The sequence below is a fragment of the Corvus cornix genome, chromosome 3 (genome assembly GCF_000738735.6).
Source record: "Corvus cornix cornix isolate S_Up_H32 chromosome 3, ASM73873v5, whole genome shotgun sequence".
Lineage (NCBI taxonomy): Eukaryota > Metazoa > Chordata > Aves > Passeriformes > Corvidae > Corvus > Corvus cornix.
The window spans coordinates 100,056,841-100,069,587 of record NC_047056.1 but is presented as its reverse complement, the minus strand read 5'-3'; the positions used below and the strand labels follow the sequence as shown (position 1 = coordinate 100,069,587).

Below are 12,747 nucleotides of genomic sequence, written 5' to 3'. Positions count from 1 at the left end.
CCACGGGCACCCGAGTGTTGTGCAGCACCGAGCACAGAATGGTGCCAAGCCCCAGGGAGGGCTCTGGGTCGTGGTGGGGATTGTGGCTGGTCACAGGTGTCCTGCTGTCTTGTCATGTGTCGTCTTTCTTGACACCAGATGGGGCTTGTTTAAGACCCTGCTTTTTCCTGTTCTTCAGACTGGCTCTGGATTACCCAGCTGGTATCAGAGGGGCTCTCTGCATGGCTCAGATGTACAGTCTCTGTCCCCCCTCTTGTTTGATAATGTGAGACACTACTGAGCACCTTCAAAAGTTTCCCCCAACACCCCTTTCTGGGAATGGCCCCTTCTTATGTGCCTGGGAATGGCCAAGACATCCCAGACCTAGATTTCTGATGAAAGGTTGCTGCTGCTTGAGGTCATGTCTCTAAGCAGACCCTAAAGTAAGAGTCCGTGTTATTTCTGGTCTAGTGCCTTATCTGTATCCCTGCTACCCTCCCCGACGCACTTCCAGGGTGACTCCTGACCCTGCACTTCCTGGGGAATTAATCAGTCACATATCCCTGCTCCACATCATCCATTCTGCAGCTTTTCCATCTCCTCCTCTTCCCTGGAACTGCATCTCCTATGCTTTCCTCCCTCAGCCCTGCAGAACGAGCCTCTCCCTCTCCCTTCTTGGCCCTCTCCTGGCAAAATATTAAGAATAAGGAGCATCCCAGTAAAAATGTCAGTATCAGGGATTGCAGTTATTGACCATCACTGAAAGTCAGACAAATGAGGGGACTGAGCAGGGGCAGGAGACCAGGCAGGACAACCCTGGACAGAAGTAAACACAAGGCTTGTGTGGAAGAGAATGGGACAGATGAGAAGGCCACTGTCCTTGGCACCAAACATGCCTCTAACTGCTGCTCTCCTGCATGTGGATATCCTCATGGACACCAAGGCTCAGCCCTGCTTGCCCTGGATGTGTTCTGGCCAAGGGTGAAGAACCTGGCTGTGGGGCCACCAGCACAGTGGGAGTGTGGTCTGCCCCCCTTGCTGCTCACAGATGCACAGGGTCTGCAGTAGGTGAGCAAGAGACAAAAGCTGAGGTAGCCCTGCTCTGCGTGCTCAGCTTTGCTTGCTGCTTCCTACAACAACATACGCGTATGAAATTGTGTCAGAGTGAGTGCACTGCGAATTTTGCTGCGCAAGGTCCTCCCCATGGCAGCCAGCTGTCACACCACACACATCCAAACAGGAGTGTGATTGCTAACCCATCATGTTTATAAATAAACTCCTCACCAACCACTCTGGCTACACCATCACCTTCTTCGAGTTTCCTTGGACTGTGCTGTGCCCACTGCCATCTCTGCTCCTGGTTGCAGGATCTGCATCCTGCTCATCTGACACCTTCCTTTGCCTCCCCAAACACTCCCAGAGGGCAGAACAGCTGTGCTCTCACAGACACGTTGTCTCCAGCTCAGGCAGCCCGTGCTCCCTCACGGGTGACAGAGTTCCTGTGTCCCTCTCCAATGCCACATTTGTCTCACTGGGCATCACAATGCCAAATGCTGGGGGGCCAGAGAAGAGCTGCAGCTGGTAGCACAGACACCAAATCCAGGGACAAGGACATGTCCCTGGTAAATGACAGCCAAAGCAAAGGACAGTATGGGCTGAGGAAATTGCTTGTAAGGGTGATTTCCCCCACCTTAGTGCTTGCACTCAAACTATGCCACCAATGATTATATACCCTGATCAGCCTCCTACATAAAATGCTGAATTAAATATATATTGAGGGACACAACCAAGTATAGGATTTTACTGCTGAAAAATACATTTTCCATTAATAGTTAAATAAATAAAAAAGCCACCTTATGAGCTTTTTTGGGGGGGAAGTCAGTAGCAATTGAGTTAACAGTTTAAATCCCTGTTCTAGTATCTAAAGTGAGGTGTCTCACCCCAGCAGTGGCCACATCCCATCCCTGCCCCAGCTGAGGAGCTGGAAAACTGCAATTCCTGCTGTTGTGATGCTTCCTTAGCAGCATTGTTGGTCATACATGACTCAGCCGGCTCCATTCACTCGCTCAGCTGCAGAACAGACCCTGCCTGTGGCTTGGATCAAGTATCCAGCCAGCTTGATGCTTTTTCTCGTAACTAGTGCTTGCCTAGACTTACTCGCTGCAGCTCCCCTTGCACAGTGCAGATCCTAATACCTCCCTTCAAAAGCACTTTCCAAGTTAGTTTTACACTGTTTACATAAAAAGGACAAGGAGTCCCTATTTTTTTCCCCAGCATGGGTAAATCCTTACGTCAGCCTTGGGTGTGCACTTCCCCTTCAGGATGTTAAGAGATGCAAGAAGATGACTAATGTGAAATAAACTCAGGTTCCAGTTCGGGGCTGCAGCTCTTCTGGGTGCATAGCTGCGCTCTTTTCCCTCCCTGAGTACAGGTAACACTGTTTACCCTCAATTTCTTTCCCCTTGGTTATCCTTCCACGGTGCCAGCAGAGCAGAGAACTGAGCTGGCACCATGTCTTGCGGTGCGTTTGCAAGGGGTGGATATTGTCCAGGGATGCCCCCAGCTGCATGCCCCCCTCTGGGCTGCTGCACCTCTTCCCCATGGCTGCAGCTCACCTGAAGCAGCCATCACCACTTCATCTCTGATCTCTTGGTATTATTTCCTCCAGGAGACCCAGCACATACCTTCACAAGACAAAAGGCACAAACAAGGAGGAGTTTCAGAACATCAGGAAATACTTCTCTGTGAGGGTGATCCAGAACTGGGATGCCCAGAAAGGCTGTGGTGTCTCTGTTTCTAGGGATATTCAAAAACCCTCTGGACAGGGTGCTGGGCAGCAGGCTGGGGGTGGCTGCTTGAGCAAAGGAGGGGGACCATGTGCCAGACAGCCCTTCCAGCTCCAACCATGCAGTGACCTGTGAAGAGCAGTCTGAGGCTGAACATTCACAGTTTGCAGTTCTGCTGGATGGGAAAGGCTCTGGACTGGGGAGAAACATTGCTTTTATCCCAAAACCTTCCCCACACACCCAGTAATTTCCAGCCTTATGGTCAAACTGAGCCCTCGCCACAGCTCCTTCTGCCCCACAAGCACCACCCCTCCTTTTCTCCTGAGCAATTGACCGAAGTAAGCTGAGCTATGAATAACCTGCCTGAATATCTTAACCTGATGGTTTGGGCTTCCAGTCAGTGCCAAACACAGACTTGCCCAGCTGGCAGCTTATTTTGTTCCCCAGCTCAGGTCAAGTCCTTTTCCCTTTATCAGGGCATGAAATCCCAGTGCTGCTGCAGCAGCCAGGTCCCTGCTGGCCAGACTTCCACCTGCTATCCCTGCACTTTATGGCATTCACACGCTCTGTCACGCTGGATTACATCCACCCGAGCGCTGTCGTCAGGGAGCTCAAATATAAAAGCCTCAAGATGTACCTTTAGAGCAAAATAACAGCAGGGTAATGGGTAGATGTAATGCAGCGTGAAGAAAACCTTGAGGATCAGAGAGAGAGGGTTTTCAAAGAAGGGTGATGGGGCAAAATTCCACCAAGAAATTAAATATGGCATGATTTGATGGCGTTGAAGAGCATAATTAACCCCCAGCACTTAGGAATTGAAAGACGGACCTGAAGGAATAAAAAAAGTGAAGGAGAGTGATTTAGGGTGAAAATCATCATCTTCATTTTTCTTCCTCATGAGGTATCTTTCAAATTTTCTTTTCAGTCCTGGAGGAGGGCTCAAAATTTTCTTTTGAAAAAAAACAATGGAAGTCAGAATGGAGTCTTAGGGGTGCTGCTGGCCATGAATAGGGCAGCACTGTGGTCCCTTGCCCTGCAGCCATGTACAGAAGAGCAGGGACAAGCTGTGCCTCTAAGGAGATAAGGTGGATTTGGGCCTTTCTCTCATCAAAACCCTCACCCCTGTTGGGGCTGGGCAGCCCAAGGCATTGCAGCATCCCCATGGGCAGAGCTCAGCTGGCCCCAAGGCTGGGCTGCGGGTCACCTGCAGGCAATGCTCTGGACAGGACTGCCATGAAGTGCCAGCTCACTTGGGAATGGCCACATAGCACAGCAGGGGGTGATTCAGGCAGCAATGGATGTTCTTTTAGATTGCCATCGATGATTTTATAACTGTCTCCTTTTGTCTCCGGCATTACCCTGACCTGGGGCTTTGTAGGCAGCAAGTCTCGACCAGCCTCTTGCCTGCAGCCTGGGCTCTTTTTTAAGCACACAGAGCAGAGGCAAGTGGGAGAGCAAGGGGTGGTTTAGGGCCCTTTAGGATATCCACAAGGTGGGGGACCCAGCACTGCTGCTCCCCAAAAGCCCTTGGTCAGCACTGGCTGAAAGGCTCAAAGCATTTCAAGCAAGAAGCAGCAAAGACTGTGGGCACACGACCTGCAAAGCTGACCATTGTGTGATCCCTTTTCCTTTATTTACTTATTAATAGCTCACGTAACTATTTAAAAAAAAAAAACCAAACAAGCAAACCTTATCATGACAAGATTAGGAGCATCACCAAACCAAGCACTGGCAACAACCCCTATGCCACTGGCACAGCTGCTGAGCAGAGCCAGCACCAGTCCCTGCACTCCTGTGCCCTTATCCCAGACACCCCCTGAGCAGGGCTGAGCATTGCTCCCAGAGTGGTCCCTGCAGACAGCTGCTGCTCCAGCCATGTCTCTTCAAGCCAGGGACTGGGCTCTGGCTGGGCACGTTCCCATGGCTGGAGCAGGCAGGTTGGTTCAATCTGAACTCCGGGGCAGTGGCCACAGGACAGCGCCCCGCTCATCCCAAATCACCAAGCTCAGAAGCTGGAAGAGCAAATTCAACAGGTTGGCAGGGCCAGTGCTGCCAGCTGGGGCTGCACCCACCCAGCTCTCCTCGCCTGCTGGGCACTGAGGAGTCAAGGGACTTGATTTCCCTGGTGCTGGGGAACCACAGGACTCCATTCACCTTTCCCCATGTCACTTCACCCTCTCCAAATTTCCCTCCAGTTTACACTGTTGTTTTCAGCCTGGTGGCAGCAGCCACACGCACAGCATGCTCCATCATCCCTCACTGCTATCAATCCCTGAGCCCAGGGCTGTCTCTCCTCCCCGTGACAAATCCCCAAGAGATCTAAACACTTTCCCACCATGTTCCCACTTGTCAGAGCTGCTGCCAGGCTCAGCCACATACCTTTCCTCTGCCTGGTGCGTGGTTCCCAAACTGCAGTGGTGGTGACTAACCTGCAGGCCAGCTCTAGGCTCAGGATGCCACCTGAGGTGACCAGCGCTGCAGCAGGGACACACAGATTCAGTGCTGTTGACACTGGTCACCAGCTGGTATTGGGACATGCATGTGCAGCCTGCCCGCGCTGGAGATGTGACAAAACAAATCCTGCTTGAGCCAGAGGGCACACCAGCCATCCACAAGCTGCATGCAGAGGCATGTACGGATGGATGGGGCAGGGGAGCACTGCCCTGCAGGACGTGCCAAAACCCCTGCTACCACCCCAGCCACAGCAGCTACTGACACTAGCCAAGGGAGGAAAAAAGCCAAACATCCCTTCTGCAGTACTGTTAACTATGCAAAGCTACCCAGTCGTATGGCAGGTTAGTCCAAGGACAAGCAGCTAAACAAGTTCTGAGAACTCATATATTAGATCAGTTAATCTAGTTGAGGCATCATCTAAATATTGTCTAATATTTCATAATTTAATTGTAATAATAGATCCAGTGATCTAAAATACAAACCAACCAAACAGAGGAGCATGTAAGCTCCATGCTCTTGCAAACCCTGGTTAGACAAAAGTTCTGAAGAACTTTTTTCAAGAAGCTGGAGGCTGATGCAGAATTCAGCTTTCCCATACAAAAAGAGGTCAGACCTTAAAAGCTTAACTAAATGCTTTCAATATTAGAACCTCAAGTCATGCCCCAGGAAGAAGCACGGAGCTCCATGTAAGGCTGCCTGCCTGGGGAGCTCAGAGCTGCACCTTTGGGGGTTCACCTTCACTTCCTTTAAACTCACTTGAGTAGAAAAGGGCTGAGAGGTGTCAGGAGGAGGGACTGCTGGTGCAGACATACACAGACACACCAGGTGAAGGCTGAGGAAAATGGTGGTATCACACTGCCAGGGAAGAGGGGGTAGCAGCTGTTTCTCAGACAGCCCTGCAGCAGATTCTGTCTCATGCTGAGGTTTGCTGATGGCCACACACCAACTGTATGGGGCAAAACTCTGCCCAGTCTTCCAGCAAGCACAAACTCAGGTGGAGATAGGACAGGGCATCCCCCAGCACTGGTGCACCACCCAGTCACAACGCACTGCAGCATCTTCCTGCATCTGGGACAAACTCTGCCACCCTGCACAAGAACTACAAATAAGTAAGGAAATAAACTGAAGTTTTCCTGGCCTTTTCCTATCCCACAAATCTTCTGCCACCCATGCTGCTCCCCACCCAGCCCCCAGCATGTTGATGCAAGCCTGGAGGTTGGGAAAATGCCAGCACAGGAGCTGCTCCAGGACAGCAACTGCTGCAGGGGCTGGGAGCCAGCTACAGCAAAAGCTTGTTGAGACATTTTCTGACAGTGAAAAAGAGGAGGTGAACACCACTCCAGACACCATGGCATTAGGATTATCCTGGAGATGTTAGCATGAATTTTGTTTTCAGCTTAGGAAAGTCAATGCCTGCAGCTTCACTGGTGGTCCCGCTACACACCTGATCTTACCCACGGATGTTCTGCTCTCCTGCCAAAGGAAAGGGTCCTATGGAAGCAAATGCTGTACAGCTTCCCCATGCACTGAACTGAACGAGGTCAGCTGGAATAAAGCAGCTGAGAATAGGGTGGCCATTTCTTATGTGGGAATAACAACAGCAAGGCTGGCACAAGGATTGTTTTCTTTTGCAAGGAAAAACTAGGAAACAATCACCAGGGTTTTATAGATACCCTGTCAAAGGAAAATTGAAGGGGTAAGAGCAGATGCATTTGTTATATAAATGACTCATCATTAGAAATGAACATATAAAATTTAATAGCTTGGTTTAAAATACATTTTCAATTAAAAAACAGCAGGCAAAACAAAAAAAATCAGTTTCGTAAAACATACATGACATTGCTGCTACTGTTATAAGACCCGTGTCCCAGAATATCTTATAGTGGAAAACAATCGTCAGATTTAGTTCACATACTTCATTAAGCAGTAAAAAGAAATAACATTCATGTCAATCTTACCTCTATGGAGACTCTAAATCTACTTCCCTGACCCTAGACCAAGTTTCTGCAATAAAACCTCCATTTTCAATAAAAATGTGTAAATATATAGATATGTATTCAATATATCAGGTTTTTTTAAAAAAATTCCCTTGCCATAGTAAAATTATTCCCGTGACAGCTGAAGGGAAGCCCAGGCAGGAGGCTGGTGCTGGCTGGGTACGAGTCCTGTGGCTGCTGTGCTGGCAGTGGATTCCTGTATGGGGTGGCAGGCGTTGGCCAAGTCTCCCCAGCATCGTGCTGCACATCAGCCTCTCTCCTTTGGCCTCCAGCCCACGTGTTCTGGCCGCAAGCCCACAGTCAGAGATGCATCCATGTGGAGTTTGCTCGACTCCAGCCACAGAGCAAAGAGGGGAGCACGCAGTGCCCAGAGCATTGCCAACCCTCTCTTGGGGCTCATCAATGGACGAGAAGAAGAAAGGAGGAGGGAAGAGAATGGGTAATGGAATGAACCAGCTCAGGAGTGATCCAAATACAAATTCCAAAATACTGTATTTCATATGAACCATTAAAAAAGAAGGTGGGGAGGACTTCAAGTGGTCACCTGGACTCACCACCAAGGGAGAATCAATTACACCTCTGACAGTCCAGAGATACCTTTGCCCAGCCTGGCTCTGAAGACCTTTGGTGCCAAACCACTGCCTCCATGGGCAACCTCCTCTTCTCACTAGAGAAGACTGCCTTGACACCCAGCCTGAACTTCTGCGATTCACACCCACTACTGCTTGTGCTTGCCATGAATAGGGATGACACTTCCATGGGTTGGGAGGCTGCTCCTCTCAACCATTGCATCTGAACATGACCCCTCACCAGCTAAACCATGCAGGCCATCCTCCTCAGAATCCACAAGCTCTGGCTGAAGGACCACATGGTCTGACCTGTCTGAGACATCTGCAAGGACTCAGCTCTGCTGACAGGGCACCGTGCTCCAGTGGAGGCCTCAGCGATGCCAAGCAGAGCCAAGGCAGGGGGGTGTCTCCTATTTCTTGCAAGTCATGCTCCTGCTGATCAACTCAACATGGCATTTGCCCTCCTCTTCCAAACAACACCATGATGGAGCTGAACAATAGTAGGATACGATTTGTTAACCATCAAGTAGAATCGTTAATTATTAAGTAAAATCATGTGCTACTTTTCCGGACTACTTCTCCAGTCTTTGCAGGTTGACCTTCATGTCCTAGGTGAGGTATGAGCAGCTTTGTAGTGTCTGAAAACATTATAAACCTCTTTCATTACCCAGATCCCTAACTAAAGCTCTGACACTGGACCTGGCACTCACGTTCATCTGCTCACTATGTAATGGAGGTTTTTGCCTTAGAGCCAAGTGCTGCCCTTTAAATGCTCCTCTCTCACTTGCTGTTAACCAAAGGGTGCCTTTCCTTCATAAGCACATGCACACAAGCAAACAGCACAGAGCAGTACTTTTTGGAGGTGTCTGGCACTCCCAGCTGGGTCTCAGGATGCCTGCTGTGCCCATTGGGTCTCTCCAGCTCAGCAGCTGGTCCATGGTATGCACAGACACCAAGAATGCATAATCTACTTGCAGGCCCTATGCGCTGCTAACACTTGGCCTGCTGAGCCATTTTGCCCCCTTCCTCTCTCAAAAGCCTTGTCTGTGCATTTCCAGTTGTTGACATTCTAGGCCTTGCAAGCTGGCTCCAGCCCATGGGTTCATCCAGCCTGAGCTGCTGGTGTGGGTAGCATCCAGCTGAGCCTTAAGTACACTGCTACAGAAAAAAACCACCCTCCAGGAGACCTTCTTCTTGACCCCCAAAAGCGAGACTTCAAGAGAACTGCATTGCTCAGCTCCTCTTGTGACCCAACTCTCAGACTTGGCCCAAATTACCTCCCAGGACAGCAGTACACAGCTGTTTCAGGACTTAGTGGCAGTTCATGAGAGAAACCAGGACTTCCATTGCCTGCCTGTGCATGAGGATTTAGGAGAGAGCCGGTATCTTTTTCCTTCCACATAGGAAGATCCATGTTTAACAAGCAGGTCTCTTGTGCCTTCTATGAATGTACAAACGTGTGCTCACCTTTGGTGTATGATAAGGGTTTGTCCATTTTTAAATATCTACGTTAAATATGTTTTCTCTGTATATGGCATCCTTTTAGATGGGCTTCATTGCATATATTCACGGTATATACAGAACACCATATTTTATATATATTATATATCGCTTATATGTACACATTTACAAACCTTCAAAAATATATTGCACTTATATACAATATAGCTTCATCTGATGAGAGTTCACACAGTTACTAAGGCGAGTTCTTCATAAGCAAGGCAGTTTTACATTCCCCCCAAACAACAAGAGTGATTTCAACAGTCTGCCCTGGTCACAAGTAAACATTATAAAGACTTTTCTCCAACCTGCATGCAACTCCTACTAGTATCAATTAGTAGTTTTGCAGCTCTCCCTAGCAGAAAACAGTCCAGTAAAATGGTATTAGCTGATAACGGGCTCAAACATGGTTACTGAATAGATAAATAAGACATCACCAGGCTAAAAGGCCACCTTCCAGGAGATTTCCCCTCCCGTACCTACTAGTGGTTTATACACTAGTAAAAATATATACATGCTCTCCATTTAATTGCCAATCTTTGCTTGCCCTTTTCAAGTGCAAATAAGGTCATGAGCAAGAAGACAAACACAAATGCATTAAGCAAAACCACTGCTCTGCTCCCAGAACAAGTCAAACACTTGGCTTTCTTCTGGAGGTGATTAGTGTTTTGCCCAACATACTGAACTATGGGAAAATGCTCACTTGAGACCTTTGTTTAAAATCCACAGAGGATCTGTGATCTTAGATCTCAGTCAGAGTGAGCTTGTAAGATCCTCCAACCTCTTCAATCTGCAGCTGGAAGGTATCTTCATTAGAATAGTGTTTCACAATGTTATCATCCATGTTGACCAGAATTCTGGAAAAACAAAATAGATCAGATATTTTACAGTTCTAAATGCCAAAGAGAGCAAAGGCATCCTCAAACCTAAGAAAGCCTGGACTGCCCAAGGGTAACATAAGATCCCTGCTCATCTCTCTCTGACTCATTGTTTCCCATAGCAGATCTGGCCGTCCTTACCCAAATGTGCCATCAAGGCTGGCAGCCACACTTCTCAGAGTCTGAATGAAAGAGTTAAATCTGGCTCCTGGACCAGGGAGGGAGAGAGATCTTGGAACTGGCAGAATCCTTCTGAAGCTGCATGCACTTGGGGCTCTGACTGGGTTTGCTTGTCAGTTATGACCTATCAGCACAAAACCCTACAGAGCTCGCAGGGAAGAAAGTACCCATGCTTGGCCACTTCTTCCACTTGCCAGAAAGGTCACACACACACACACAAAAAGCTGTGCTTAGCAGTGGTTTAGATATCAAAAATTCTAAACTTTTGCAGCTGTTCTGGTGGGGTAATTCTGCTATGAAAGCACAACCCTGGAAGGGTGTAATTTTCTGGCAAGAAGGGCTTTGGAGAAGGGGCTAAGACCAAAGTGACTTACAGACAACCCAAGAAAATTATTGAGAAATTAAAAGATAAAACAAAATCAGACCATGTTCAGAAACTCAGTTATTTATGCTACAAAATAAAAAGATGGTGAAGTATGGCCTCTGTGAGAAACAGACACTTCACAACAAAGTTCTCTCCAATTTAGCCCACAGAAAGACAACCAGGGTCTAGTAATTGTAGCCAAATGCAGATATAGTGAGCCCAGTCAACCACTGGAACAATTTAACATGGGTTGAAGAAGGTTCTTCATCACTGGGAGTCTTTTAACAAACTGAACTCATCTTCCTCTGACATGGTCAACTCTGGTTCAAATAACAATTAGCTCAGAGAGGTTCCGTGACTTGTATTTACCCAGAAGTCAGACTACGTATTTCTATAGGACCCTTCCTATAGTCTTCCAGTTTTCAGCTGTGGATGATGTTGGAATGTGTGTACATTGTGTGCACACACACATAACTGCAAATGGCATTTGCACACCTGCAGTGCATGGAAGAATTATACAGCAGATCTGCCCACAGGTCTGAAAAAGGTGTTCATGTTCTTAGGCAGTTGTTGCACAGGTACATACTCACCCTTTTTTACATTTTTTGAAGATTTTTCCTATTTTATCAAAAGGAACATCATACTTGTCAGATATCTAGAACAAAAGAAAGCAATGATTGGTGAAGCAAGGAGACTGCTGTTATTGTCTTTCACTTCCTATTTTACAGAAAGGAACAACAACAAAAAAAAAGCCTGCAAATGAAGACAACTGCTCTGCCTTATAAAGGCAACACTAAATCCCAAACTATAGTTTAAGTCTACAGATGAGAACTTCTTCTCTGCATTTAGCCAACTTCTGTGCAAAAAATCTAATAATGTTTAAAACCTGTCTACTTACTTCTCATACAGCAACCTCTTCCCCTACACTCAAAAGCCCATCCATTAAAAGCCACTCTACACCCTGACTCTCATTCTCTCATGCTTCTCTGTTCTCTTAGCATACTGAAAACCATTTTTAAATTCAGTGTCAGACGGATCAAGTGAAAACTAGTCATGAGAGTGGCTGAAAGAAGAAAATACCAACAGAGAGAAGACCTCTGCTGCTAAGGGCATGAGGCGATCAGAAACACTCCCCTTCCCCAGAAGGTTGACATCAATGTGGAGCCCCAGACACTTACCATGGCACTTCAGTACAACCTCCAGGAAGTCGGGAGGTCAGTAAGCCTGGTTTACTTTGGCAAACTGCTCTATCCCACCGACAGCAAGTACCAAACCAATACACTGCTTTGACAAGCAAATGTACAGGGAGGTTCCCCCAAGCTACAGCTCTTGGTTCCTTGCTTTTAGAAATCCAAGTGAAACAACAAAGGTGCAGCTTCACTTCAGGACCACAGGGTAAGGGAGGACTTCACAGCCTTCAATCCCTCTCTCCATTAGCCCTCACCCTCCAGCTGGCAAAGCCTCAGAGCCAGGATAAGATAAAAATTCTGGTTTCAGAACTATCTCTAAAATCAAAAGTTAGTGGCCAGACCTGCCTGTACACCCCCAAAGCCCCTGTTCCCTGAGCAGAGGCATTAGTCACAGAAAGAGACAGACAGAAACGTCAATTTTGAGCTCATGCCAAACATTACACCATTCCTTGGACTTAAGCTCTGTACTTCCCTTGCTCTGCAGCAGCAGGGATAGTGGAAGGCTATTTTGGAAGTCAAGCACCAGAGAACAATTTCACACGTGTGCACAGATATATAAAAGCCTTCAGCAACACACAGAAGCTGGGACTTGGAGCCCTGCATTACTGGCTTGTGAAAGGGCAGTGGAGGCCCCCAAACATGGCTTTGAAACAAACCCAAGCCACTGGACACATTCTGAAAATCACTCCATCTTCTAACTAAAGTACCCTCTCTGACAAGAGGAACATCCAATCATCGAGTTTGACACACCTGAATTTTCAGGAAGGCTTCTTACCCTCAGACCCCACAGATGTGAGGTAAGGTACTTAAAAGAGAAGCTTCCTGAATTCCCTTAATAATAAATTAAAGC

General features: G+C 47.7%; 1 protein-coding gene across 4 annotated transcripts in view; it reads right to left on the bottom strand.

Annotated features, from left to right (window-relative positions):
• Positions 1-6,953: 6,953 nt before the first annotated feature.
• GRHL1 (grainyhead like transcription factor 1) overlaps positions 6,954-12,747 on the bottom strand; it is a 41,461-nt gene continuing 35,667 nt past the window's right edge. For all 4 annotated transcript variants that reach the window (XM_039568085.1, XM_039568087.1, XM_039568084.1 and 1 more), the window contains exons 15-16: positions 11,298-11,362; positions 6,954-10,142 (exon numbers count right to left, since the gene is read on the bottom strand). In XM_039568085.1, the coding sequence (XP_039424019.1) occupies positions 10,028-10,142; positions 11,298-11,362 (180 nt within the window). In that variant the 3' untranslated portion in view covers positions 6,954-10,027. The remainder of the gene's footprint in view (positions 10,143-11,297; positions 11,363-12,747) is intronic.